The sequence below is a fragment of the Vigna unguiculata genome, chromosome 9, assembly GCF_004118075.2.
Source record: "Vigna unguiculata cultivar IT97K-499-35 chromosome 9, ASM411807v1, whole genome shotgun sequence".
Taxonomy (NCBI): Eukaryota; Viridiplantae; Streptophyta; class Magnoliopsida; order Fabales; family Fabaceae; genus Vigna; species Vigna unguiculata.
The window spans coordinates 34046341-34073829 of NC_040287.1; the positions used below are offsets into that span (position 1 = coordinate 34046341).

General features: G+C 34.1%; 2 protein-coding genes across 5 annotated transcripts; one reads left to right on the forward strand and one right to left on the reverse strand.

Annotated features, from left to right (window-relative positions):
- The first annotated feature begins 768 nt into the window (after positions 1–768).
- Positions 769–13309, forward strand: LOC114164309. 4 transcript variants are annotated; one of them, XM_028048930.1, is made up of 19 exons: positions 769–2373; positions 5319–5404; positions 5584–5949; positions 6060–6143; positions 6242–6625; positions 8499–8538; positions 8807–8951; positions 9100–9188; positions 9542–9790; positions 9932–10173; positions 10251–10481; positions 10562–10780; positions 10878–10931; positions 11054–11119; positions 11227–11367; positions 11452–11505; positions 11759–11818; positions 12037–12444; positions 12571–13309. In XM_028048930.1, exons 1-19 carry the CDS (start codon positions 1026–1028, stop codon positions 12715–12717), a joined length of 4413 nt encoding a protein of 1470 aa, XP_027904731.1. In that variant the 5' UTR covers positions 769–1025; the 3' UTR covers positions 12718–13309. The 4 variants fall into 4 exon arrangements, with proteins under 4 accessions (XP_027904731.1, XP_027904732.1, XP_027904733.1 ...); XM_028048931.1 differs by having other exon boundaries at positions 770–2373; positions 9545–9790; XM_028048932.1 differs by having other exon boundaries at positions 770–2373; positions 8807–8843.
- A 3773-nt stretch (positions 13310–17082) lies between these two features.
- On the reverse strand, positions 17083–18398 carry LOC114162636. Its single transcript, XM_028046593.1, has one exon. The coding sequence runs from the start codon at positions 18019–18021 to the stop codon at positions 17395–17397; it is 627 nt and encodes a 208-aa protein (XP_027902394.1). The 5' UTR covers positions 18022–18398; the 3' UTR covers positions 17083–17394.
- Positions 18399–27489: the final 9091 nt, after the last annotated feature.

Here is a 27489-nt window from a genome sequence, read left to right on the forward strand (position 1 = left end):
TTTTGAATGGTTCTTCCCTTGAAAATCAGACTTTAGGCATACATATTTATCAAAATTTTGGGAGCACATTGAATATCAAGCCACATCTACCTTTTACCAATAAATTAATAAATTAAATGTAAAAGTATATGCCTAAAAACAAATATAATTTACAAATTTTGGTTTGGGAGTCTAAACTTATTTTTTTCTTTTGTATATAACTTAAAATAAGAAAAAAATGTATGATAAGCCATCAAAATGTATCTCTAGTATTTCAAAGAAAATAATAAATAAAAATAGGATGAAGACTTAAATAGATAAATAAAATGTTTGATTGAAAAATATGTATAATAAGAAAAAAAGAAGAAGACATCATATAGTATATATCACCAAAGAAAATGGTGACCACTTTGTATATTATCTAAAATATAAAAAATAAAAGATTTTGCCGTCACGTGTAATTAAATTTTTTAAAATTATAGATATCTACTATCTAAACTATTATTTCAAAAAGATACTTATTTATTAGGAGTGAATAAAAATATTGCTACAATAAATAAAATATTACAAGTTTAGCAGGTTTTATAAAAAAATACTGTGCATGGTTACTCACGAGTCAGTTTTTTTGTATATTATTGATAAAGTAGGTAGCAGGTGAGATGCACATTTGTGTATTTTTTGGGAATCATGTGTGGCAAGTGTGAGTAAATTTGTGACCTACAATACCCTAATATAAAAATATCTACCAGAGCATAAATAGCTAATTTCTCTTCTTTTCTTTTTACAATTTTTTTTATTCTCCCACCTCACTCTTGTCCTGTCCTGAAGAGAACTGCACGAAACGAAGTCTAAAAAAACGGATCCCAATAAAAAACTGAACCCTAACCCTAGAATACGGGGCTTATCCTCTGCTTCATTTTCCGTTTGTTCGCTCCCGAAATCGAACCACCAGGTACGATAGGGGTTTGTCACTGAATCTTCACTGGGGTACGCATTAGGGTTATCTCTGCAATTTGTTTCGCTAGGGTTTGGATTTATATGATGGAATGCTCCGCTTCCTGTGTACCTTGTTGTTGCCGGCGATGACCGGGGGACGATGTCTTCCGTTGAAGGACATGGCAGAGGAAGGGGATGCCGCTGCCGTGGGGAGACCCTGTCGGTCTGACTTTGTGGCGGAAATGACTTGTGATTCTTCTGTACGTGAAATTGAAATTGATTACTTGTCCCAGGCTAGGAAAGCGCTCTCAGAACGTTCCCCCTTTGATGCTGCTGAAGAAACTTCGACTTCTGCTGCGCTCACACTGCCCAGTGGGTTGGCTGGCCTGCTGAATAGGCAGACTGATAACAGGAGACGTCCTAAGAAGTCCCATTCTGGTGGGCACAAGAGGAAATCGTCGACTAGGGCAAACCAGAAGAAGCCCGAGGATTCTAACATTTGGGTTGAGACTGAGGAGTACTTTAGAGACTTAACCTTGGCAGATATTGACTTCTTGTTTGAGTTCTCTCGCACTTCTAGTTTAGCTTTTCAGGACTATTTCTCCATTCCGCTGTTGGGAGATGTTCCGACAGACAATGTAGTTAGTAGTTATAGAGAGAATGAAATGGAGCCTGCTCCAAAAGTCAACCTAGGAGTGAGTAGTGAGGAAGAAAAAAAGGGTGATTTAGTGGGTAGTGAGGATCAAAAAAAGGGTGAATTAGTGGGTAGTGAGGATGCAAAGAAGGTTGGTGAAGCTGTGGATAGTGAGGATGGATTGTTGGTAATTGAGGCAATTGATGATGCTGCTGTTGAACAACCATGTCCTCAGGATGACAGGAATCAAGACAGTTCTGGTTCTTCTATCAGTTTAGAGTGGTTTTTGGGATGTAGGAATAAACTTTCTTTAGCTTCTGAGCGTCCCACCAAGAAAAGGAGGCTTTTGGGCGTTGAAGCTGGTTTGGAGAAAGTTATAATGACTTGTCCTTGTGATGAGGGTCAGCCGTTTTGCCATTATTGTGGCAGAGGAGACACTGGCAGTGACTCCAATAGGTTAATTGTATGCGCGGCTTGTAAAATGGCAGTTCACGGGAAGTGCTATGGTGTGCATGATGGTGTGGATGAGGCTTGGCTGTGCTCCTGGTGCAAACAAATGGGTGATGTTGATGAATCACTGAATCCTTGTGTTCTTTGTCCAAAGAAAGGTGGTGCATTAAAACCAGTTTGTAGCAGTGTGAAAGGTGCTGACTCAGCTGCATTTGTGCACTTATTCTGCTCTCTGTGGATGCCTGAGGTTTATGTAGATGATCTGGAGAAGATGGAACCTGTTATGAATGTGGGGGAAGTCAAGGAAACCAAGAAGAAATTAGTGTGTAGTGTTTGCAAATCAAAGTGTGGTGCATGTGTTCGGTGCAGCCATGGTATGTTTTGTTTATTGTAGCATGCAATTCTCAATTCTTAGGCCAATTTTGCATTGTTTTCTAATTATGACTAAAAGCATGTTTGTTAGACCTTCTGATCTGGCTTCACATAGCAATGCTTTTTAAGATCACATAATTTTGTTTATCTGTTGCCTTTTAGTCTGTGTGCAAGGATGACTGAGTTACATTCTGCTAAGATGATTTCTGTATTAAATCAGGTGTAGTGAAGTTGAATACAATTTAAACTCTTCAATGTGCATTTTTCTCAACTTCATAGATTAATTATCATGGTTCTGACCAAACATTTCAATATCTTTGCACGACATTTTTGTGTAAGATTGTTCTGTTCATTGAGTACTTGCATCCCGAAATTTATTCTTAGAAACATTATATTGATTAAAGAGCTTTAATTTTTTGATTGCAAAATGATGATTTAAATTGATGGGCATTAATCATTGTGTATGATTTTAGTTTAAAATATTGTTTTGGTACTTTAGGTTAGAGTTGTATTATATAACAGGACTTCTTCAAGTGTACAAGTGTTTTGGTTATTTATTATGCTCTTTGTCTCCTCGAAAAACACACTTTTATGTTTGTAATTGTAGTGCATCTTGACATGTTATTTTATTCTAAAATGTCCCTGGTTCTGGATAATTGTGAAATTAGGTTGAAAGGTGACGTTCTTTCCATTTTTTTTAAGTGAAGTATACAATTCAACTTAAACTGACTATCCTAATCCTGTTTTTGAATATTGCATATTCTCAGCAATGTCTGACTTGGACAATTGATGATTAGGCCTATTCTGTGATTGAAATATGCTAAGCAAGATTTTGAAATTACTTTTTGTAGTTGATTTACTTTTTCATGGTTCAAGATGTTAGTCATTAGTGTGACTTGCAATGAAATAGGATTTTGGTACTCACTTTTTTTCCACAATTTTTTTGTCTTTTCCCCTTCAACGTGATTTTGGGAGAAACTGAAGATACTGTAATGTGAAGTTTTGTTGGGGATGCACACACGTATTAGTTACCATTGTCTGATGGTAAACTTCAGATTATAAACATCTTTGCTGTTTCTCTTTTAACTACCCAGCATGCTTAATTTGAACCTGCTTATGTTGATATTCCGTTGACTTTTCTGTTTATGAGATTGGACCTTCGAGTAAACAAAGAACTCCTTGTCATATTAAGTATTTGTTTTCCCTTTCTATATTCTTGTTGGTAATGGACCTTGTGTCCAAAAGCCCATCTTTCCTCGTTTAGGAAGGTTAGAGGTGGGGATTACAGAATTCGGGGCAGTGTTACCAATGGGGGAAGGCCAAAAATTTGCCATATAAAGAATCCATTGTAGTCTATGGTGCCACCAGAGCAGGCCTCCCTTCACAAATTGCATATGGCTATTGGTGAAAGATGTGTCACACCACTCTGCCTTGGCTGCAATGGTGCCACCATTTTAGTGCATCTGCTCTACAAAAGTTATTAAGATAATTGGATTTCTTTTTTTATTTAAAGGATAAATTTATACCATGTTCAATTGCATCTGTTCATCTGTTGATACCCTGGTTTGTTATTCATGAGAAAACAGAATGTTAATCATCTCGATATTTTCTGGCGCGAGGAATAGTTTTGATTACGTTTCAGTTCTGAATTTGTCTTTGTACAAGTCTCACTGATTTGTGACAGGAAACCCATATAAAATAAGCTAAACGATATATAAACCATTTGGTATGCTCTTGAAAGCTGGGTAATTAGGCCTTTAAAATTATTATATCAACTACTGCAGATAGGTGTTTTATAAGTTTATATTTTGATGTATTGCATTTTGTATATAGGATTTTGGACTCAATCTTGTTAATGTAGTATTTTCTGAACAGGGGGACTGGATTATGCAGCTTTTCATTTTATTATTTTTCTCCCTTTTATTTATTATTTTAAGCCACGATGAATCATACATGTCTGGGATTCAAGAAGTTTTACAGTGGTTGCTAAAACTGCCCAAAAAAGGGAAAGATTTTTCATCTGGGGTAGGAAAGTCATTATTGGGCTAGTACACCCAGAGTCATGGAACTTGTGAGTAATTTGTTGAAACGGAATGACTACTTTGTTTTCTGTTTTAATTAATCAAATTCAGCATGTCCTAACCTTTTATTCATCAATTTTTCTTACCTTACCCCAGCAAGGTTTGGAATAGTGGAGTGAGTAAAGTTTTGAATTATAGTACAAAAATGTGTTTCTCATAATTAATATGTTTGCTAATGGTAATTGGGGCTTCTCATAGTGCAACCGACCTCCTTTACCTAGGTCTGAGTCCAGCTACAGGATCATAGGTGTGGAAAGTAGATTGCATAATTTTTAGTTGAGCGAAAAGGGTCATTGTAATACTAAGAAGAGCATTGAATGGAATTATTACGTGGGATCTCATGCCAGGGGTGGAAATAAGGCAGACCAAACCAGACCAGACTTGACCTTCGTTAAAAAAAAGTTTGAGCCCCTAACTTATTTATCTCTTTTTAAGCCTTTTTTAATAGTTCTGGTCTGATCTGTATGAATGTTTGACCTGACTTGCGAGCTTGTTCAATAGTTAGTTTTGTTATCAAGCCTTTTAAAGAGTAGTGTTGTATTATTTGTCCTAAATAGTCCCATTAGTTATTATTATGCATTAAATGTACTGTTTGTGTGTATCAGGTATATGTTATGTATAATTATGTGTATGTATACATAATATAACTTTGATTTACTTATTAGAAACCTATTTTGACGCTTGCTCATGGTTTTCTGGTACTTCCATACCATTTTTGTATGCCTTGCAGCTACTTTTTTCTAAATAGTAAATATTTCATTTTATGTGCTCGTTTTGATCTCTTGAGTTATGTTTGTAAGTTGTATTCTTAGCTATCTTATTCTCCTTACAACTTGCAAGTCATTTCTTCTGTGTGGTATTTTCAGGAAGCTGCAGAACTTCTTTCCACCCTTCATGTGCAAGGGAAGCTAGACATAGGATGGAGGTTTGGGCAAAGTATGGTAATGATAATGTGAGTAATCTGTATTTTTTTGGATAATGTCCATGTTCCCCTTTCCAAGAAGAAAGTAACAAAAAAATAAGCAAAATGTTGAATATTATTATCGGATCAATTCCTAAGCTGCCAATGGTTCCTCTTTTTAGTGACAACTGTCTAAACTGTTGTGCTACTTATGTGTCATGCTTTGTCAGGTTGAGTTGCGGGCTTTTTGCTTGAAACACTCGGATCTACCAGAGAGCAAAAGCATCTTGCCACAGGAAGCCTTTATAGAGGTTAGAAATGAATTTTCAGAAGCCAGTGACCTTCCAGTGACATTGCCAGTGAGTGGTGAACACAACTTGAGAGATTGCAGGAATGGAGGATTAGTCTCTGACAGTAATCCAGACAAATTGAACCATAATGACGAACCACCAGATGGAGGATTACCTGATTGCAGGTTAAGTGATCACATGTTGGGATGTGTTGCTGTGCCCCAACAAAATGTTGAAGTGGTAGAGAGAGAGAATGAGAATGCTGATGGATCTGATTCTAACAGTTTTGCTCTAGTTTTGAAGAAGGTATTATATGTATATCCATACATGTGTTTGTTTTGGATAAAGCTATAATTTTTGTAAACAATTGATCTTATTCCATGTTTCGTTTTAAACTGACATTCACTCTTTGGTAGTTGATTGATCGAGGAAAAGTTAACGTAAAAGATGTAGCATTGGAGATTGGCATTTCACCAGATACATTAACTGCAAATACAAATGTAACGCATGGAATTTGTCATGCTTTCTTTCTTGAAAATTATCATTCTTAGTATAATATTTGTTTATTAGTTTTATGTCCCAATCCTTTTCCTTGCAGGAAGCTTATATGGCCCCTGATGTCCGACACAAAATAGTGAATTGGCTAAAAAGCCATGTATATACCAGTGCATTTCAGAAGGGTTTAAAGGTCAAATTCAAACCAGCCAATGCATCCAAAATTGATAGTGGAGCCACGGATGGCTCTGATACTTTACCAATATCAGACTCGGGTTTGCTGGATCCTGTTGCTGTTAAGTCGGTTCCACCAAGGAGGAGAACAACCAATAACATTAGGATTTTGAAGGATAATAAAGTGATTTGTTCATCTGAGGGGGTTACAAGTGAGAATGGGATGCCGGTGCACATGTGCAGAGTAGGACAGCCCAACTGCGAGAATCCAACAAGTTCCAATGAAGCATCCATCCCCAATGCAACGGAAACGGTAAATTTACTTTTATAATTTATTTTGCTTTGTTTCTGAGTAATTAAATTAAATGTTATTGTAATACATTATTCTGAATGATTCAATACATTAAGAGTAACGAAGAGTCTGAAACTTTTTTTTCGGATTTCGTATTAGATAGGCTAGTTTTTTACCTGGTTCTTGAAGTTTTCAATCTCATTAATGACTTAACATTATCCGTGTTATTTGTTTTTCACCATTTATTACTTTGTGAATCTTGAACCACATGGCGATTTTTGTTTTCGTTCTTTCTTCCCTTGTGATCTTTGTTACCCTTCTCCTAGAACATTGTTAACATTTTTGCAAGGATTCTTTAAATACACAGTATAATTCTTTAGAATTTCAAAGTGGGCAGCTTCTTTCAACCATTCATTCATCTTTTACACCTTCTCTATTGTCTGATGGCTCACCTGTTGTTTGGAAGCTAATTAGTGTTGCCACCCAGATTTTTGTCACTCCTAGCCTGCCTTAGTCATGGCCTCTATGGGATTCTTCAAGGCTTGAGCAATTCTTACTTTACAACCTACTTTTGTGAAGTTGAGTTAGACTAAGTCATTCTAAGAGTTCTTTTTGTTGTTTTTTCTGCTGGTACTGCTTCTGCCTTGAGAAATCTCAGTTGTGTTTATACTCATTATAATGGTCTAAATTGCCAATTCAATTCTGATGTTGCTTGTGAAATTTCATGTCTTTCCTATTATTGTTAGTTTAGATCAATTTTTAGTTTTTGGACAGATGTATTTGCTTTCTTTTAAATTTGTTTCCGATGTTTTATATATCACTGAGCATTATGGTGGCTGCCAAAAGCTTAATGCAACCATTCTTTTCTGGGCCCGGGACTGGCAACTGAAGCCATAGGCTTTGCATGCACAAACTCAAAATACCTTGAGTAAGGATTATACTGTGAATGTGATATGCGGGTGACTGGTAAACCCCATTGCTGGAAGAATAAGTAGTACTTTTGAGATTGGGGCTGTGGGATGATTAGTGAGTTAACTTCCTATAAATAAAAAGGGGGTAAAGAAGGAGGTTTATACTGTGATTTTGTAGGAAATCCAGATTGATGTGGAGAGTCTAGTTTCTTGATCCGGTTTTTGATCCCATTTTTTTTAATTGTAATCCAGTGTCAGTGGGGTCTCATTTTGAATTTTGGAACTGGTTTTCTTGAAGCCATATTCTTTGATCTTAATACAGATTTTACTCTCCTTCGTTGCATGAGTTATATTTATGATGATATCAACAACTGCTTTTTGTAATTCATTTTTGGGAAGGTGTGATGCTTAACAGGAAAAGTAGTGTTGCTTGCTTTTCTTCTGTGTTCTTTGTTCTTCTTTATTAATCTGCCTACTTTCAAGAATGTGTTTTGCCTGACTATTGAAGTACTCTATCTTTGTGACATTGTATGACAATTTCATTGTAAGGTAGAATTGTGTGGGTTTATGAGCTTCACGTTATCTATATTTTTGGTCTTTAGTTGTCTTGGAACGGGATTTCCAATTGGACTTGTGTGATGCAAGGACAAGACGTGGGCAGTATATAAAAAAGAAACTATATTATGAATACGAATATGACATCCTTAATAAGGCCGTCTTGATGTTTTTCTTGGACGAACATGACGAATGGGGATATTTTGACCTCTCTAATCTTATTGATGAAAGAAATGAAATAGCAAAGAATATACTTATGTTATCAATCCACTGGTCTCCCCTGTTTAAATACCTTTTGGCAAATTGATAAAAAAATTGTGTGGCTAATCTTTACATTACAATTTCTGAAGGCTTCCCTTTTCCATCTGCTCCACAGAAACTAAAATTGGAAAAAGTATCATTTTTTTAACTATTTATTTTTAATGCAGAAATTACTCAAGTCCGAGGATATTTTTCAAGAAGTTCAAGGTATGGCTTTAATTACTTCCCTTTTCAGAGTTCATTAGTTACTTAGTATTTGGCAATTTCTTTCTAAATTCCCTTCCCCCTTCCATTCTGTTTCTTTTAAAGAGAGATGATGATTTTGTATGATGAAAACTTGTTTTTTGAGATTTTGGTTTGCTTTTAACTGTATATGTCTGAGCCTCTTCTGATTATTCTTTATAGAGTTATTGTCAATATGTTTTTTCCTCTTGCTGCTCTGTGTTTTTTAAAGTATGCATACTCATTTTTGCAGAGAATGCAGATAAACCTCACAAATCCTGCTTATCTGGGTACGTTTCAAAAGACAAGTGTAGTATTCGTTTGCAAAATCCTTCTACGCTTTCATATCAGCAATGTCTTGTTCATTCTGCTTCAGAACCATCTGATTCTGGTTTCATGTGAGCTTTTCAAAGTGGATATTTTAGTTATTTGCAGCATGTACTGTTTTCTGTCTCTTATTATGTTTTAGTAGAAGTTCTTTAATGTGAGGACTTTCATAGGTCGGTATTCTTCTTTAAAGCCAATTTTAATTTATTTGAAATGCAGAAAGGGTGCTGTCTCTAGTTACATTCATCCATTCATCAACAAGAAATTGCTGCAGATTCAGGATGGGGTGCCCTTGGAGAATGTTATATGTGAGACTAATTTAAATATTCTTTTAAGAGGTGTTTGGTATGGCTGTTCTAATTTCCTGAATGTGTATATATATATATATATATATATATATATATATATATATATATATATATATATATATATATATATATATATATATATATGTATAAACCTGTTTTTGTATAATGTTTGGGTATATGATATGTGAAAATCTTCAATTTCAAAAGTATGTCAAAACTTAAGTTTTTGTGTGGTATTGTTATACCCAAATGTAAAATATATAGGTTTCTATTTGTTTAGAAAATTAGAATGAGGCTCCTTAGTTGTTTTCTTTAATATCCCTTTGAAATTGTCTAACAAATTCCTATCTCAGCAGGTTCAACTGACAAGGGAAATTCGGGTTTGGTTGAATCCTTTGGAGCTAGCGGCTGCTCAAATAGCCAAAATCAGAACTTAACTGGCAGTGAAATATCAAAGCCTGATGAAGTAAAGAGGGAGCAATTGGTCAGGACTAAAGAAGTGGAACTTTTGGAAATTTCTCCACAAGATGAGTTGGAGGGGGAACTTGTTTATTTTCAATATAGGTTATTGCAGAATGTGGTTGCAAAAAGGAGGCATATTGGTGCGTCTCATTCTTCGTAAATTCTCATCAATTCCTTGTTTTAAAATTTAATTTGAAGTTGGTAATATTGTTTGGAACCAGGAATTTGTTCTCTCTTTTTTAAACATTGAGCGATAGTTATTCTTGATTTTGTAATTGCAGATAATTTAATCTACAGTGTTGCAAAGAGTTTACCACATGAGATTGATAAGGCACATCAACAAAGATGGGATGATGTTATTGTTAATCAATATCTACGTGATCTTAGAGAGGCAAAAAAGCAGGGCAGAAAAGAAAGAAAGCACAAGGAAGCACAGGCAGTATTGGCTGCTGCAACTGCTGCTGCTGCAGCATCTTCTAGGTCATTCCGGAAAGACACATTAGATGAATCTATGCAACAGGAGGTTGTAGATACTTTATTCTCTCCCTCTCTCTATAATCAGCTAGTTGTATTGACAACACAATATTATCCTTTTTTCAGAATTTTTTAAAATCAGACCATTTAAATGGAAGGACGGGTGCTTGTTCTCAACCAATGCCTCGAGCCAAAGAGACACTTTCAAGAGTAGCTGTGACTAGAACTTCATCGGAGAAATATTCGGATTTCTGCATGCCAGCTTCAGATTTTTCTAAGGAGCAATGTAAATCATGTGATATTTGTAGACGATCAGAGACTATTTTAAACCCCATCTTAGTCTGCTCTGGTTGTAAGGTTTTAGGACTCATCCCTGGTCTTTTTCATGTATTTGTTTCACTTATCTATGTTCCATAGTAATTGTTATTCTGTTGCAGGTTTCAGTCCACTTAGATTGCTACCGTAGTGTGAAAGAAACGACAGGTCCGTGGTACTGTGAGTTATGTGAAGATTTGTCCTCTAGAAGCTCTGGGGCATCTGCCATCAACTTTTGGGAGAAACCTTATATTGGTGTAGAATGTGCTCTCTGTGGTGGTACTACTGGTGCTTTTAGGAAGTCTTCTGACGGTCAATGGGTTCATGCTTTCTGTGCTGAGGTTAACTATTTCCCTTTGAATTCTTTGGGAGATTGCTCTTTCTTTCTTTAATTCCTAAGTTTGGTTAAGTGGTAACTTTATTTGGAATACTTTCTAGTGGGTTTTTGAGTCTACGTTCAGAAGAGGACAAATAGATGCTGTGGAAGGAATGGTATGGGCCTAAACTGCTAATTCCTTAGTTTGAAGTTCCACCCTCCTTGCTCCTGCTTGTTAACTTGGAAAAAGAATTGACGTATCTTTTCTAACACCTCTGTCTTCATTGTTAAATGCCAGGAAAGTGTGCCAAAAGGCGTTGACACTTGTTGCATCTGCCATTGCAAGAATGGTGTATGCATGAAGGTAATGGTAACATAAAAAATTGAATTTTCTTCTTTATCCTGTTTCAATCAATAAGCTTTGAAATTAACGTTTTTATTTGAAAGTAAATGTTTAAATGGTGAATGCAGTGTTGCTATGGGCATTGTCAGACCACTTTCCACCCATCCTGTGCTAGAAGTGCTGGTTTGTACATGAATGCAAGGACTGCTGGTGGCAAGGTTCAACACAAAGCTTACTGTGAAAAGCATAGTCTGGAGCAAAAAGCGAAGGTTAAATTTTGCCTCTAGGAATAAAATGTTCTTTATTTGTCTAGCTTGATCGTATCCTGAGTTTGTGCTCCTAATTTTATTCAGGCTGAAAATCAAAAACATGGAATTGAAGAGTTAAAAAGTATCAGGCAAATTAGGGTGAGACTTCGTTTCCTTTTTTGTTTTAATCAGCTTCCACATTATTGTTTGAAGGACTTGATAATAGGATGCATTGTCCATCGAACTTTGGATGTTCTATTTGTAGACATCTAAGCCTGCTTAAAATATATGTTCATCATTATAGTTATTTGTGCATAATATGTTTTCTGTTTTGAAGTCTGTTAGTGAAATTTATGTTAGGCATTATTTGAAGTTTATCAGATAACTTATTCTTCCTGTGTTTCTGAAACAGGTTGAACTAGAGAGATTACGTCTCCTTTGTGAAAGAATTGTCAAACGTGAAAAAATAAAGGTAATCATTTGTCAAATTTGCCATAAGAATCTCAATTGTTCTTACGTTCCTTCATTTGGCAATTATGACTGATGAAATTTAATTGCCAATCTCAGAGTGATATATAGAATCTCTATGTAGCATTTTCAATTAGGTTGTAGATTCTCATGTTTGGATTTTCTTTCACTTCGCTGTCGTGCATGGCGATTTTGATTTACTTGTATTGTGGGCATTTACAGCGGGAATTAGTACTATGTTCACATGACATACTTGCCTTTAAAAGAGATAATGTTGCGAGGTCTGTGCTAGTTCATAGCCCTTTCATCCTTCCGGATGGTAGTTCAGAATCAGCTACAACGTCTCTAAAAGGGAACACAGAGGGATACAGATCATGCAGTGAACCACCCCAAAGATCAGATGATGTTACTGTTGACAGTTCTATTTCTGCTAAGCACCGTGTCAGAGTTGCCATATCTATGGATGCAGACCCAAAATTGGATGATGACTGTTCAACCTCGCAGAGCAAATATAACCACAAGATCCCAGAAAGAACACAATTTTCTGGCAAGAAGATTCCTCATAGAGCTGCTGCTGCTGCATCACGAAATATTTTGGATGAAGGTGGATGGAGATCCAAATCTAGAAAGGTGAGTAATGACAGACTTCAATGTTTAATTATCATTTTTTTTTTAATTTTTCAATGAGATATGTAGTCTGTGCCTTATGGATTTAATGGGAGAAAGAACTTCTCAAGTCTTTCTTTGCAATTGCAGCATGCTGAAACATTTGGAAAAGAGCTTGTTATGACGTCAGATGAAGCATCCATGAAGAATTCAATGCTGCCAAAAGGATATGCATATGTTCCTGCTGATTGTCTGTCAAATGACAAGCACTCTAACGAGGATATGCATGACAGATAGTGTTGGATCCCATCCTGGTTCTTTATTTTGCCCTCGAGGCTGACATCCATAATAATTGATGCCATGCGATTTTGCGCTTGGGGGAGTTTTATTTGAAACTGAAAATGGCAAAATGTAGAGATAGGGTTGATCATACTGAATTGTTGCAAAATGTTGCTTTCTGCTCTCTGCGGTTGCAAGTTTTGTTAGCATTGTTGTACATTCCTTATGAGAGTAAACTGTACAGTGGATGAGCATATCTTGCGTTTACTTGTATTAGAAGGGGGCATGCATTCCGTTTTATTATTGACACTCGTGAGAATGATCAAACGGAAGCATTCCTTGTAATCATCATACAAGGGAGGATCAGGGAATTACATGTTTTTCTGTAAAGTTGATGTACATATTTTATGACAGTCGTAGTAATCTGAAAGGGGTAGCGCTCGGCATCAGATCCACCAGCATATAAATTATATTCAACTTCCACCCAAATTTGTATTCCCCCCTTTATACTGCATTTCTATGGTGATGATTCTTGTGATTACTGAAATCCCTGATATCATAAATTGTAATGTAGGTAAGTGATAATTGATCTATGCATTTTTGTTGTCGATAGACCATTTTCTTTACTTTATATAAAGGTGACTTTTGAATTATCTCTTTTGAAAATTTTCTAGAAAATGATATCCATAGAAAGATTTGTGGAATAAAATTTTTAAACCAGGATTTTTGGAAGAAGCTATAAATTCCAGAATGAATTTTAAACTTAATTTTTGGGAACAAGGTTTTTGATATATATAAGATGTTATCTGAAATAAGGTTTTTAGAACATATGAGGTGTGTTTTGGAACAAGATCTTTAAAACAAGATTTCTGGAAAAAGTTTCTCAAAGTATAAACGCTGTCTTTTGGAACAAATTTTTCTGAAGAAGTTTATTACTAAACTCACCGTTTTATTCTCTCTTCTCAAAGAGTGCAGCGGTGATTGTGGCTGCAGCAGTAGTATGGTACAGTGAAGAGGCTTTTGATTTTCTTTTTAGAATTCGGTGAAGATAGCAATGTTTGAGGTGCAGAAAGAAGAAACCTCAGTGATTCAACGAAAGTTTGGGGACTGGGCTTTTTCCTTACCCATTATTTTCTGAATTGTGTGATTCATTGCTCAAACAATTTGATTAAATAAGATAAACTATCTGCTTTTTACATTGTTGATTTGTGATTTATTCATTTATGTGTATATTTTAATTACTTGTATATGGTTTAAATCAACCTTTGAACGTTTCTTTGTCCTTTGGACATAAAATAAGGGCCATAATGGTTTAGTTTGTTGGTCGACGTTTTAATTTTAAGAAAACTAATTATTTCTGAAAATGTTTTAAAAAATTGAGTGAGTTACTGTTGATTTTAAAATTAATCATTTAAAGTTTAGTTTATTACATGTCATTATTAAGGTTTTAGATTTGACCTCAACTACCATTAATGTGTTAAATATGTGTCCTACAAGGTAAAAACATTACAGGTATTTCACATAAAAATTGTCATGGTGAAAAAAGGAGAGAACAAAGGTTTATTTGTTTCTAAAAAATCTTTTCAATCTTTTGGGTATTTGCATTATTTCTATTTAACACTTTTCGAATTATGCCTCAGTTGACAGGCTTAATTAGTTTTAAGTCTTCCACATATTATCGAATTTTGTTTTGAGAGGTTAATTTATTGTTTTCAAAATTGAATATATAACAGATTATACAATTTTAATTTAAGTTTTTGAAAAAAAAAATTATGCTACGATTTATTAAAAAGTGAATTTAATCTAATATAGTCTCAACTTCAGTCTGTAAGATAAAATTTGATTAGTTAAGGTTCAAAATATCACACCACAATTCCTACATCTATCTATTTGTGTCTTCATTGTTAATTCTCTCAACTATATTTGTTTTTCTATTTCAATCATAATTAGTATTTTGTCAACTATATTTAGTTTTCTTTTTATTTGTTTTTTCCATAGTTTTTATTTTTGTAATTAAATTCATTTCGTTTGTTTCATTTCGTATATCATTCACAATAATAAAAACATGCGCTCAGCATTATTATGTTTTCTCTTTCTAAAGTGTGTTTTCTTCTTCTTCTTCCTTTTCTCATCATGCGTTGGTACACTTGTGTTTATTTTATTATCTTATCGGAGCCTAATTTTCTTCTTTATAGATAATGGTTAATTTTGTCAACTTAACGTAAGCACATCCGCATCCATTCAAATTTCTCGTCACTTGTTTTGACCTTTTTCACTTGTGAACATTTACTTAAACCCAAAAGGTACATATTCAACAATATAAAAACTGGAAGCAGAAACTGTGATTTCATAATTTCTTATTTAAAAGAGATATAAAAATTGGATTTTAAACCTAATTTAATATTGTAAAATCGATTTATAAGATGATGGAGATTCTACGTCGACTAGAGATAAATTAATTTTTATAATATATAAATGAGTGCAAACCTCACCTTACAAATTTGTTTTGTAAAATTGAGTTAAATTTAAAGTCTAAATTATGTACTGAGTTTTTTTGTGTTGTCCTCTTTATCTTATATTAAACAATAAAAATACATGTTAATACTTTAAATTTTTTTGTAATATATTTTAAAATTTTAAAATTAGAAGTCATTGAAATATTTTAAAAACACATCAAAATAACATCACATAAAAATTGAATTGAAATCTAAATTTATTGTGTTATTAATTATCAGACCAATATCGAACAATACATTAATATTTAATTTTATACATAATATATATATAAAGTATGTTGAAAGTCACATAGACTGACATTTATTCCAAAAGATAAACATGTTGAATATCCCAATCGAAAATTTTCGCCCCCATTTGATGGTATAAACAATATCGATGGTATGGCCTGATGTTGTTGACTTGAACTATTCTTCACTTTCACAAATCATTAGTTAATTATACCATTTATCACTTTCGTAGAGATTTACTTATCTGTATTTCGCTTTCACAGTGTACAATGCTGACTTCTTATTCCTAACCACACTTCTGAATCACATGCCTTTAATTCAAATATTGCGTTTGGTGTGGAATTTTTTAGTGACAAGGTGAAAGAAAAAAATGCTCTTTTGTTTGACATAAAAGGTGATAGTAAAATTAGAAACAGTGGGTAATAGTTTATGAGTCTTACAATTTCCCATTCCCTTTTTCAGAAGATTTAAGATGGAATAAGAAAAAGGTCAAATCATAACTCTTTAACTTTTTTTTTTCCCTTTCCTTTATGCTTTTATCTTACCAAATAAAACCTAAAGGGTTTGCACCAAATTTTCAGTGTTTGGGTTCCATCAAAATCACCAAAATCTAAACTGCAGGAAAAAAAAAAAAACCGTCCTGTGAATGGAACAGTGACCCAACAACACATGACTTCAATAATTGCTACGTTATCAATGTTTGTTGACCATTACAAGGAGTTAGCAATTCATATTTTTATGTATACAATGCATCTTCATTATTTATTTATATACTTTTTTTTTCTAAGGTAGAAGATTGATCATGGACCATTTCCAACCATAACTTGTATCGGATAACGGATTCAGGTCCAATTTCAAACAATGATGTAAGAATAGATTTCAAATAGAATTAATTTTAATATTGAATTATTTTCTTAACGGAATATACAAAAATATGAGATACTATGCTAGTTTTTTAAATCCTTATTTCATGTAGCTTGATCATCTCTTTTTTTTTTTCAATCTCCATGTGTTTTTATCTTCTTTTCCAATCACTCATTACAAAAAAAAAAAACTATTTTTTATAGTAAAATATATAAATAACATATAACTTTTATTAATATTCAAGGAAACAATGATATAAAGTTTCTTTTGGATATCAAATCCTAATCTTTAATTTCTACCAAATATAAAGGCGTACATATTTTCAACAAGTACAAAATTGTATTTATTAAACACACTGCAACCGGTACTAACTGTAGATTGAAAGCTTAAAATGTCATGGAAACCATAAACCTAAATTTTGTATCCTTCTAATATTGGAGAAGATCTAAATGGAGAAAACGGAGATATTTAATATACCCACTCTTAACTTTATGAATACAACGTTAAATTTAAATATTATAAGTGATTTTTATTTTTAATATAGAATTCAAATCAAACAAAGTGATTGAAAAAAATAAATAATTTTTATTTTGAACAGTTCTAAATCTTATTTTTCATTTTCATGAGTAAATTCACAAGCACATGTATGAATTTTGATTAACTTTCCAAAATATGGATAAAAATATAAATTTTGTAAAACCGGCCATAAATATTGTAAAAAAAGCTGCCCTGAGTACTAATTAAATTCACAATACTAATTCCAAAGACAGCAAAATAATTAAAACGCATTAAATATTTGACCATTTGACTTTGACCAATTTACTATTGTATCAGAAAACATGAGCATGATACTCTGCATCACCGCCATGTGAGATGCTTCAAGAAACAGAGCAAGCAAGCAACACGGGAAATGGGAAGCCTGGAAAATTAGAAGAGAGAAGAAAAGAAAACCCTTTACATTGTATATGATGATGATGATGATGATGATGATGTACGTAACAATCTGAGAAAACAAAAACAGAATAAAATAAAAAAATGCAATCCAAGATTGGATCCGTCGATTTGATTGTGTTGGAGAGGTATGATATCAAACAGTTGGAGGTTGATGACAAATCCTTGGATGGTGAATCTGTTGAAGCTGTAAACTTTTGAGTGCAGGTCTAGCCGTACCGGATCTCCTTTTCCAGAGACTATCCAATTCTTTTCCTTCCTCCGACTTGGGAAGAAGAACTCTTTTCACCACAGGCAAAGGAGGATCCATCTCTTCAATGCTCATCATGGAAACAACATTGTTGTTGTTGTTGTTGTTCTCACTCTTGAGACACTTTTGGTTTCTGGGCACATCCGAAAGCTGTTGCCTTGATCTACAGGTGGCGGCGGAGGCGGAGGCGGCGGCGGTGGTGGTTTTGGGGGTGGTGATGATGAAGTTTTTCCCGGAGAAGAGTCTTCTGAGTTTGGAGTATTTGACAGATGGGGAAGATTTGTTGGGGAAAGAGAGTCTGTGAGAGGGAGGAATCCCAGCGATTTTGTTGTTTCTCTTGACCTGACCCATGCAACTGATTCTTGGGGATAAAGGGTCGTTGGAAGAGGGAGCAGAAGGGTCTCTGAAGCGTGGCATGGTCACGTCTTTGATGGTGGGTCGTGAACACAGCATTGGAAGGAATGTGCTTTTCTGATAGTAAAACTGATGCTGCTGATGGTTTTCATTTCCCATCTTAATTTATTCACTTTTATAGAACAAATCAGAGAGAGAGTTGGAAAATGTCAAAGGAAATGGTTTTGGCCAAGTCTTTGGGCGTTGCAATCAGAGACAGTGAGGTGTGAGAGTTTGAGCTTGTCAAGTGAGAAGAAAAGAAATGCAGAATGGAGAAGAAGACAAAAAAAGGAGGAAAAGAGTGAGACAGGACCACTCTGGAATTGTAAATTGGTTTTTCTTTGGAATTTAGCAGAAGATGAGGTTTTTGTCTCTCTGATTAAACTCTTGAAGAGACTAATGATTCCAGCTTGCAATTGTATCTGGTTTATCGTGTGTGGTGGTGAGATCTGAACCCTAACCAAGTTTATTTTGATGATGGCTTCAGAGGTTAAATCATAGGTGGAGCCACCACTTGTCCCCTTTGTACTCCACTCTAGGCAATTACTTAGTATTACTCAATGCTTCTTCATTTTTTTAACTTACAAAGGAAACAATACTCATAGAGTTATAGGATATGCATGCAGAATATGTTATTATTTTTCTGACCCCAATACAAACGTGGAATAATTTGTATAATCAAGTTTTGTGACCAAAACCTTTGCAATAATTACCGATGTTACTTACTCTGTTTCCACAAATTGCTTTCGTACACAAGTTTTCAATTCCAAAGTTTAATTAAGGTTATCCGAGTCTACACTACCACCACATTTCTCATTTTTATAATTCAATAACAAGTTCAAGTAATCTTAGTGATTTTCACACGTATTATGAGGAGAGCCACGTTTTTATCAATAAGGCAATTTTCAGACTTGGGAGAGGGTACTAGGAAGAATAAATGTTAGTCAATTTTTAATTTTAATAAATCCATTGTAATATAGAAAGAAAAAGAGAAAAATTAAAAAAAAATTGATAAAAAGAAGAAAGAATGGAGAAAATTTACGTTTCGTTTCATGCAAGTTAATACTACAGTATGAAATTGAATAGGGTTTTAACCGAACAATATCCTTTGAGAAAGACGTTAATTAGCGAACTAGCATGTACTTTTAGAGGCGGGGATTAAAAGGTTATTTATTATTTTTTTTAAATGAAATATTTTTTAAATCAATACCATGAGCATTAAATAAAAAGTAAAATGTAAACTATTTAATAAAAATATAATCATTTAATATATACAATCATTAAACTAGTTAATACCAAAATTTTAATTAATTTTAAAAAATGTTTACATGTTAAGCAAAATTAATGTGATATTTGATTAAATGATAGTTTTCACTTTGTATTTTTAGTCAATACAATCAAAACTTATCAAGCAATATTAAATGTGATTTGATACTTATTAAATTTTCAAAGTTTTTAAAATTAAAGAAATTAAAAGGTGTTGTATTTTACATTACAAGTGAATAAGAAGAGTTTATTTAAGTGATAATCTAAAGAGAAATTAATTGTTGTCAAAATTGAAGATAGTATATAGAATAAAAAATGAAATATAGTAGATGGATTCAAATTTTGAGATGTGTAAGTTTGACTTTTTGTTGCACAGTCAAAGTACGGTAATCTTGTTGGCGTGTTTTCGCGGTGGTCCCACTTTTACCTCATACCACCCTACTACTCCATTCATTCACTATCTTACTTATTTTTTACCTTTTTCCACATTTTAGCTTTTTATTAAAAAAAAATCATATATCATTCAGATATATTAATGTAATATAATAAAATCTTAAATGAGATCATAGAGCATACAAATAAAAAAGTTAATGCTACAGTATACTTAAGTTGGGTGACTAAAAATAAAATATTATTAAAAAATCATTTTGTATTATTTTAAATATAAATTAATGGACACTTTATGTATTAATTTCTAATGATATATTAATATATAAGTTCAGATGCAGGAAGGATCGAAAATATTGAAAATAAATAAGTAATTAATATGGGTTGAATATATGTTATAGAAAATAATTTAACAAGTAATAGTAAACGTCCGTAACTGTTTCGACGAATTTTTTAATACAAAGTTTTGGAAAAGAAAAATAAAGAAAATGAAATTGATACTTTTTATAAATTTAAATTAAACCCATTTAAGGAATTAAAATGTAATTTTAAGTTTGCATTTGTTTTTTAACTGGACAAATAAATTTCAACCATCAATCAATGCATTAAAGTTATTTATATTTTTGTTTACTTTGTATTGGACTAGTGTCATGACAAAGTAAGATTGTTGTGGACACATGAATGGAGATTTTATATTGTAGAAATTGACGTTGTAATGAGTGTGACTTATAGTGTTGGGAAAAGGTTTTATTATTATTATTTTATTATTATTACTTTATTATTATTATTATTATTATTATTATTATTATTATTATTAAATCTTAATACATTTTAACAAAAAAGAGCACTTCTAGGTCATGGTATTCAACTTGAGAAAATGTCAGAGTTTGCATTAAACTAATTATAGCAATTTACATTGCATGGCTGGTATATATGCTCTTGTTACTTAGACAATAAAGAGTATAGTTATAGAACAAGAAAAATGTTTGAGATTTTAAGAGTAACAAATTGTAGTTGAGAGACACAATAAATTCAAATCTATATGAAAGATAAGTTTAATTATTCTTTTGGATATTTTTTTTTTAAAGTGTAAAGTTCTTTTAGTGTTTTTTTTCTTGTTTCAATTTGAACATGACTTTTTTTAAAAGTGATTTTAATTTGGTTCTTTGAATTAATGTTGTACAAACTATGTCACTATCAAATTATAGCTTTTTTGATTTTTTTAAAACTTATTTTTTAAATTTATCTTTTTCACATGTCATTTTAAAGTTGTGTCACGTGACACTTTGAGTGTGACATGATAGTGTAATGTGGTAGTGTTATGTGACAAAATCCCAATTTAATTTTTATACTTGTTTTTTTTTTATTCAAGTTACTCACGGTTTTTGTAAAAGTTGAGATATATATCTCTTTTAAATTAGGACAAAATTTACTTTTTTTATAAATTTTATGCTATTATTTTTATTAAAATTGGCATTTTTATTAAAATTGGCATTTTTATTAAAATTGACATTTTTATTAAATATTAATAAAAATATTTTAAAACTAACTTAAAAATCTATATAAATTTATTTTAAATCACATTAGTTAGAGTGAAACATAAATCAGGCAACCAAAACAACATGAAAAAATTGAAATAAATAGTTGAATTGTATATTATATATATATATATATATATATATGATTTAATTTTTTTATATTTATTGTCCTTTCAAAAATTATTCTTAGTTTTAATTTGGTATAGATTTTAAAGTTAACTTAAATTTTTTACAAAATTTTTTACAAAATTTTTAATTTTAATAAAAATATCAGTATAAGATTTATATTAAAAAATAAATTTTGTCCTAATTTGGAGGAAATCAACATTGTTCCATTTTATAAAAGCTAAGACTAAATTGAATAAAAAAACAAATATAGTATAAGTTGATATTTGATCACATCACACTGATAGTGTTGGGTATTGGGCTCCCTTCCTATGTGGAGAAAAGGCCCAAAATTTGAGAAGCCCATGTCTCACTTAAACCTAGTGGAGAGGAGGCTATAAAATAAAGAGAGAGGCAGAACAATAGAGTAAGAATACACTGAAAGCCCTAACACATAGAGGGAGAGGTAGAGGGAAAATTCTGTTCACGTTTTTCATAGAGCTGTCGCAGTAAATTCGGCGCTGCGGATTCGTTCACCGTTGGATCGGGCTGAAATTTTTACAGCAGGTTCGGAACTCATTGCTCTTCATTCTGACCGGTCGGATCTTTGATACGAGGTCTGAGTTGGGAGATATTAATTTCGCACTGCAGCAGTGATTTGTAGAGGTTTTCCTCTCTTGTTCTTCTCTATTTGAAAGCTTTGTTGCTTTGTTATTTGGTTGGGTGTTGGCACTAATTTGTGCTATTGATTAAGACTCTTTTGTACTCTTGTTGATCATAGTGAAGCTATTTCTTTGGTCTGGACGACTCGTGGTTTTTACCCTTGATTTGAGGGGTTTTCCACGTTAAAAATCTTGGTGCCTTTATTTGTGCTTTTGGTGGTTTATTATTGCTGCTCTTTGATTATTGCTCCTCATAGATTCTTGCAAGTTAGGGGAAATTATATCCGCTGCATTCTCTGGTATATTGTTTGTTATTGTTTTCCCCATCAGAGTGGCATCAGAGCTCTTGGTTGGGCTATATTTACTTGCTTGAATGATGGAGGCAAATGCAAAGATGGTTGCTTTGAATGGTACAAATTATCATTTGTGGAAGGGCAAGATGAAAGATTTATTATTTGTCAAGAAATTGCATCTTCCGGTCTTTGCTACACAGAAGCCAGATTCTATGTCTGAAGAAGAATGGGACTTTGAGCACCAACAGGTATGTGGTTTTATTCGGCAATATGTTGAAGATAATGTTTATAATCATATTGCTAATGAGACACATGCCAGAGCTTTGTGGGAGAAGATTGAGTCTTTGTATGCTTCTAAGTCGGGCAATAATAAATTGTATTTGTTAAATTGCTTGATGAATTTGAGGTACATGGAGAATTCTTCTATTTCTGATCACTTAAATGAGTTTCAAGGGCTCCTAGATCAATTGTCAGGAATGGGCATAAAGTTTGATGACGAAGTTATGGGATTATGGTTGCTTAATACTCTACCAGAGTCTTGGGAGGTATTTCGGGTTTCAATTACAAACTCTGCCTCGAATGGTGTTGTTTCTTTTCAGATGGCAAAGAGCGGTGCTCTTAATGAAGAGATGAGAAGGAAGGCACATGGTTCTTCATCTCAGTCTGAGATGCTTGTTACAGAAGCTAGGGGGAGAAGTCAGAAAAAGGAACATAAAGGTGGTAGAGAGAAGAGTAGGAGCAAGTCCAAGTCAAGATACAAGAATTTAGAGTGCCATTTTTGTCATAAAACTGGGCACATTCAGAAATACTGTTTTAAGTGGAAAAAGGAGAACAAAGACAAGAAGGGCAAACAGAGAGAGAATGATCATGATGATGATGATCGTGTCACTACTGCTACAGATGGTGATCTTGTTCTTCTTCGTGACTTTGAGTCCGTTAATCTTGTATCTGATGAGAGCATGTGGATTATTGATAGTGGTGCTACACTGCATGTTACACCTAGGAAGGAGTTCTTCACATCTTACACTTCTGGTGATTTTGGAGTGTTGAAGATGGGTAATGATGGTGAGTCTAAAGTGATTGGTGTTGGTGATGTTTGCCTGCAAACCAACATGGGAGTGCAGTTGTTGCTTAAAGGAGTCAAACATGCTCCGGATGTCCGTTTTAATTTAATCTCTGTGCAGTTGCTTGATGATTGTGGTTATGACAATCACTTTGGTTCTAGTAAATGGAAGCTCACTAAAGGTAACTTGGTTATGGCCAGAGGGGAGAAACAATCTAAATTGTATTGGACTAAAGCTTTGGTTGCTAAAGACAGTGTGAATGCTATGTATATGGAGGCATCTTTGTGGCACCGGAGGCTTGGTCATATAAGTGAGAAAGGGCTTAACTGCTTAGCTAAAAAGGATGTGCTTATGGGATTGAGAAATGCAGAATTGGAGAAATGTTCTCATTGCATGGCTGGTAAACAAACCAGAGTATCTTTTAAGAAGCATCCACCCTCAAGGAAGTCAGAATTGCTTGAATTGGTGCATTCTGACGTTTGTGGCCCATTAAAGGTAAAGTCATTTAGTGGTGCACTTTACTTTGTTACTTTTATTGATGATTGTTCCAGGAAGCTATGGGTCTATGCTCTTCAGCGGAAAGGTCAAGTACTTGAAAAGTTCAAGGAATTTCATGCTATGGTTGAGAGGCAATCAGGCAAGAAGCTGAAATGCATCCGTAGTGATAATGGTGGTGAGTACCGTGGACCTTTTGATGTTTATTGCAGGCAGCATGGTATTAGACACGAGAAGACTCCTCCTAAAACTCCTCAGTTGAATGGTCTAGCGGAGAGGATGAACAGGACCTTGGCTGAAAGGGTTACATGTATGCTTTCAGAAGCAAAGTTGCCTAAGCACTTTTGGGGAGAGGCATTGCTTGCAGCTGTGCATGTTATTAATCTCAGTCCCGCAGTTGCTTTGAATACTGAGGTGCCAGACAAAATTTGGTTTGGTAAGAATGTTAGCTATGATCATTTGCGTGTCTTTGGTTGCAGGGCATTTGTTCATGTTCCTAAGGATGAAAGATCCAAGTTAGATAAAAAGACAAGGCAATGTATCTTTATTGGCTATGGTGAGGATGAATTTGGCTACAGGTTTTATGATCCTGTTGAGAAGAAGCTCGTTAGAAGTCGTGATGTACAATTCATGGAAGACCAGACCATTGAAGACATTGATAAGGTGGAGAAGACCACACCCGAGAAAGATAGTAATCTCACTGATGGTAATCCGATGAGGTTGCCCACTCACAATTTGGAGAATGTTGAAACGGAAGCTCAAGACAATGAGCAACATGGTGATGTTGATGATCAACAGTTTGGAAGTGGAGTAGAGGTTCCAATTGATGATGCTCAAGAGGAACATGATGATGATGACGATCTTGGTGATATACCTGAATCACCTCAAGTCCAACTCAGGAGGTCTAATAGACAAAAACAACCTTCTACAAGGTATTCCTGTGATGAGTACATAACCTTGACTGACGGTGGAGAACCTGAGTGTTTTGAAGAGGCTTTGGATAGTGAAGAGAAGAAACAGTGGCTGGATGCAATGCAAGATGAGATGAAATCTTTGCATGATAATCACACTTACGACTTGGTGAAATTGCCTAAGGGCAAAAGGGCATTGGAAACTAGGTGGATTTTCAGGGTGAAACAAGATTCAAATTCTACGCTTCCAAGGTACAAGGCCAGATTAGTGGTGAAAGGTTTCAGACAGAAAAAGGGTGTTGATTTCAATGAGATTTTCTCACCTGTGGTGAAAATGTCATCCATCAGAACTGTGCTAAGTTTAGCTGCTACTCTTGATTTGGAGGTTGAGCAGATGGATGTGAAGACAGCTTTCCTTCATGGTAATTTGGAGGAAGAGATATACATGAAGCAACCTGATGGTTTTCTTGTTAAAGGCAAGGAAGAATATGTGTGTAGACTAAGGAAGAGTCTATACGGTTTGAAGCAGGCTCCAAGGCAGTGGTATAAGAAGTTTGAGTCTTTTATGTGTGAGCAGGGTTACATGAAGACTACTTCTGATCATTGTGTCTTTGTTAAAAGTTTTTCTAATGATGACTTTATTATCCTGTTATTATATGTTGATGACATGCTTATTGTTGGAAAAGATATTTCCAAAATTGACAGGTTAAAGAAGACACTTGGCGAGTCTTTTGCCATGAAAGACTTGGGAGCTGCTAAAAGGATTCTTGGCATACATATCTCACGTGATAGGAGAGAAAAGAAGATTTATCTATCACAAGAGCAATACATTAGGAAGGTGTTGCAGAGATTCCAGATGGAAAATGCTAAAGCTGTGAGTACTCCTCTTGCTACTCATTTTAAACTGAGTGTTAAACAGAGTCCTTCAAATGAAGTTGAGAAGACCAATATGAGTAGAGTTCCTTATGCATCTGCGGTGGGCAGTTTGATGTATGCGATGGTGTGTACAAGACCAGATATTGCACATGCTGTTGGTACAGTTAGTCGATTTTTGTCAAACCCAGGTAGAGAGCATTGGAATGCTGTGAAATGGATTTTGAGGTATCTTCATGGTACAGTTGATATGAAGCTTTGTTTTGGAGGTGATAAACCTACTTTGATGGGTTACTCAGACTCAGATATGGCTGGGGATATTGATTCCAGAAAGTCCACTTCGGGCTATTTGATAAAGTTTGCAGGAGGAGCTGTGGCTTGGCAATCAAGACTACAAAGGTGTGTAGCGTTGTCTACTACAGAGGCAGAGTTCATTGCTATTACTGAAGCATGCAAGGAGGTGTTATGGTTGAAGAAATTCTTGCAGGAGCTTGGTTTTAGGCAAGATAACTATTCATTGTTTGTTGATAGCCAAAGTGCTATCCATCTTGGTAAGAATCCAATTTTTCATTCTAGATCCAAACATATTGATGTGAGGTATCATTGGATACGTGATGCTTTGGATGCTAAGTTGTTGGAGTTGGAAAAAGTTCATACAGATGATAATGGTGCTGATATGATGACTAAAGCATTGCCAAGAGGAAAGTTTGAAGTTTGTTGTGAGATCGCTGGTTTGGCGGTTATCTCCACATAGTTGTGAGGGGGAGATTTGTTGGGTATTGGGCTCCCTTCCTATGTGGAGAAAAGGCCCAAAATTTGAGAAGCCCATGTCTCACTTAAACCTAGTGGAGAGGAGGCTATAAAATAAAGAGAGAGGCAGAACAATAGAGTAAGAATACACTGAAAGCCCTAACACATAGAGGGAGAGGTAGAGGGAAAATTCTGTTCACGTTTTTCATAGAGCTGTCGCAGTAAATTCGGCGCTGCGGATTCGTTCACCGTTGGATCGGGCTGAAATTTTTACAGCAGGTTCGGAACTCATTGCTCTTCATTCTGACCGGTCGGATCTTTGATACGAGGTCTGAGTTGGGAGATATTAATTTCGCACTGCAGCAGTGATTTGTAGAGGTTTTCCTCTCTTGTTCTTCTCTATTTGAAAGCTTTGTTGCTTTGTTATTTGGTTGGGTGTTGGCACTAATTTGTGCTATTGATTAAGACTCTTTTGTACTCTTGTTGATCATAGTGAAGCTATTTCTTTGGTCTGGACGACTCGTGGTTTTTACCCTTGATTTGAGGGGTTTTCCACGTTAAAAATCTTGGTGCCTTTATTTGTGCTTTTGGTGGTTTATTATTGCTGCTCTTTGATTATTGCTCCTCATAGATTCTTGCAAGTTAGGGGAAATTATATCCGCTGCATTCTCTGGTATATTGTTTGTTATTGTTTTCCCCATCAGATAGTGCCACATAACACAACTTTAAAGTGATACGTGAAAAGAAATTACAAAAAAAACTTAAAAAACTAAAATATACAAAAAAATTACAAATTGACATGTAATACTAACTTTAACACATTACACAATACTAACAGAAATGACTAAATTGAATAACTTTTAAAAAAGTCACGACCAAATTGAGATGAAAATAAAATGAATAACCGACTTAGCACTTTTTTGTGACAAAAACAAAAATCAAATGAATAATTAAATATAAAATATATTAATAGGTAACGAGTTTTTCTAGACATAAAATTTAGTGGAAGGTAAGGATGACACTTCGACTTTTAACCAATAAAAATATATATAAACTTAATATACATATATACATTCATTCCAAAAATTACAATTATCTTCATATTCCAAGTGCAATAATAACATGTTTTCACATAGATAACACATATAAAACATATAAATGATAGACTATTGAAATATAAATATTAATATATGCGATGCATACTTTAGTTACACATATTATACATATGACTATAAATGATTTAA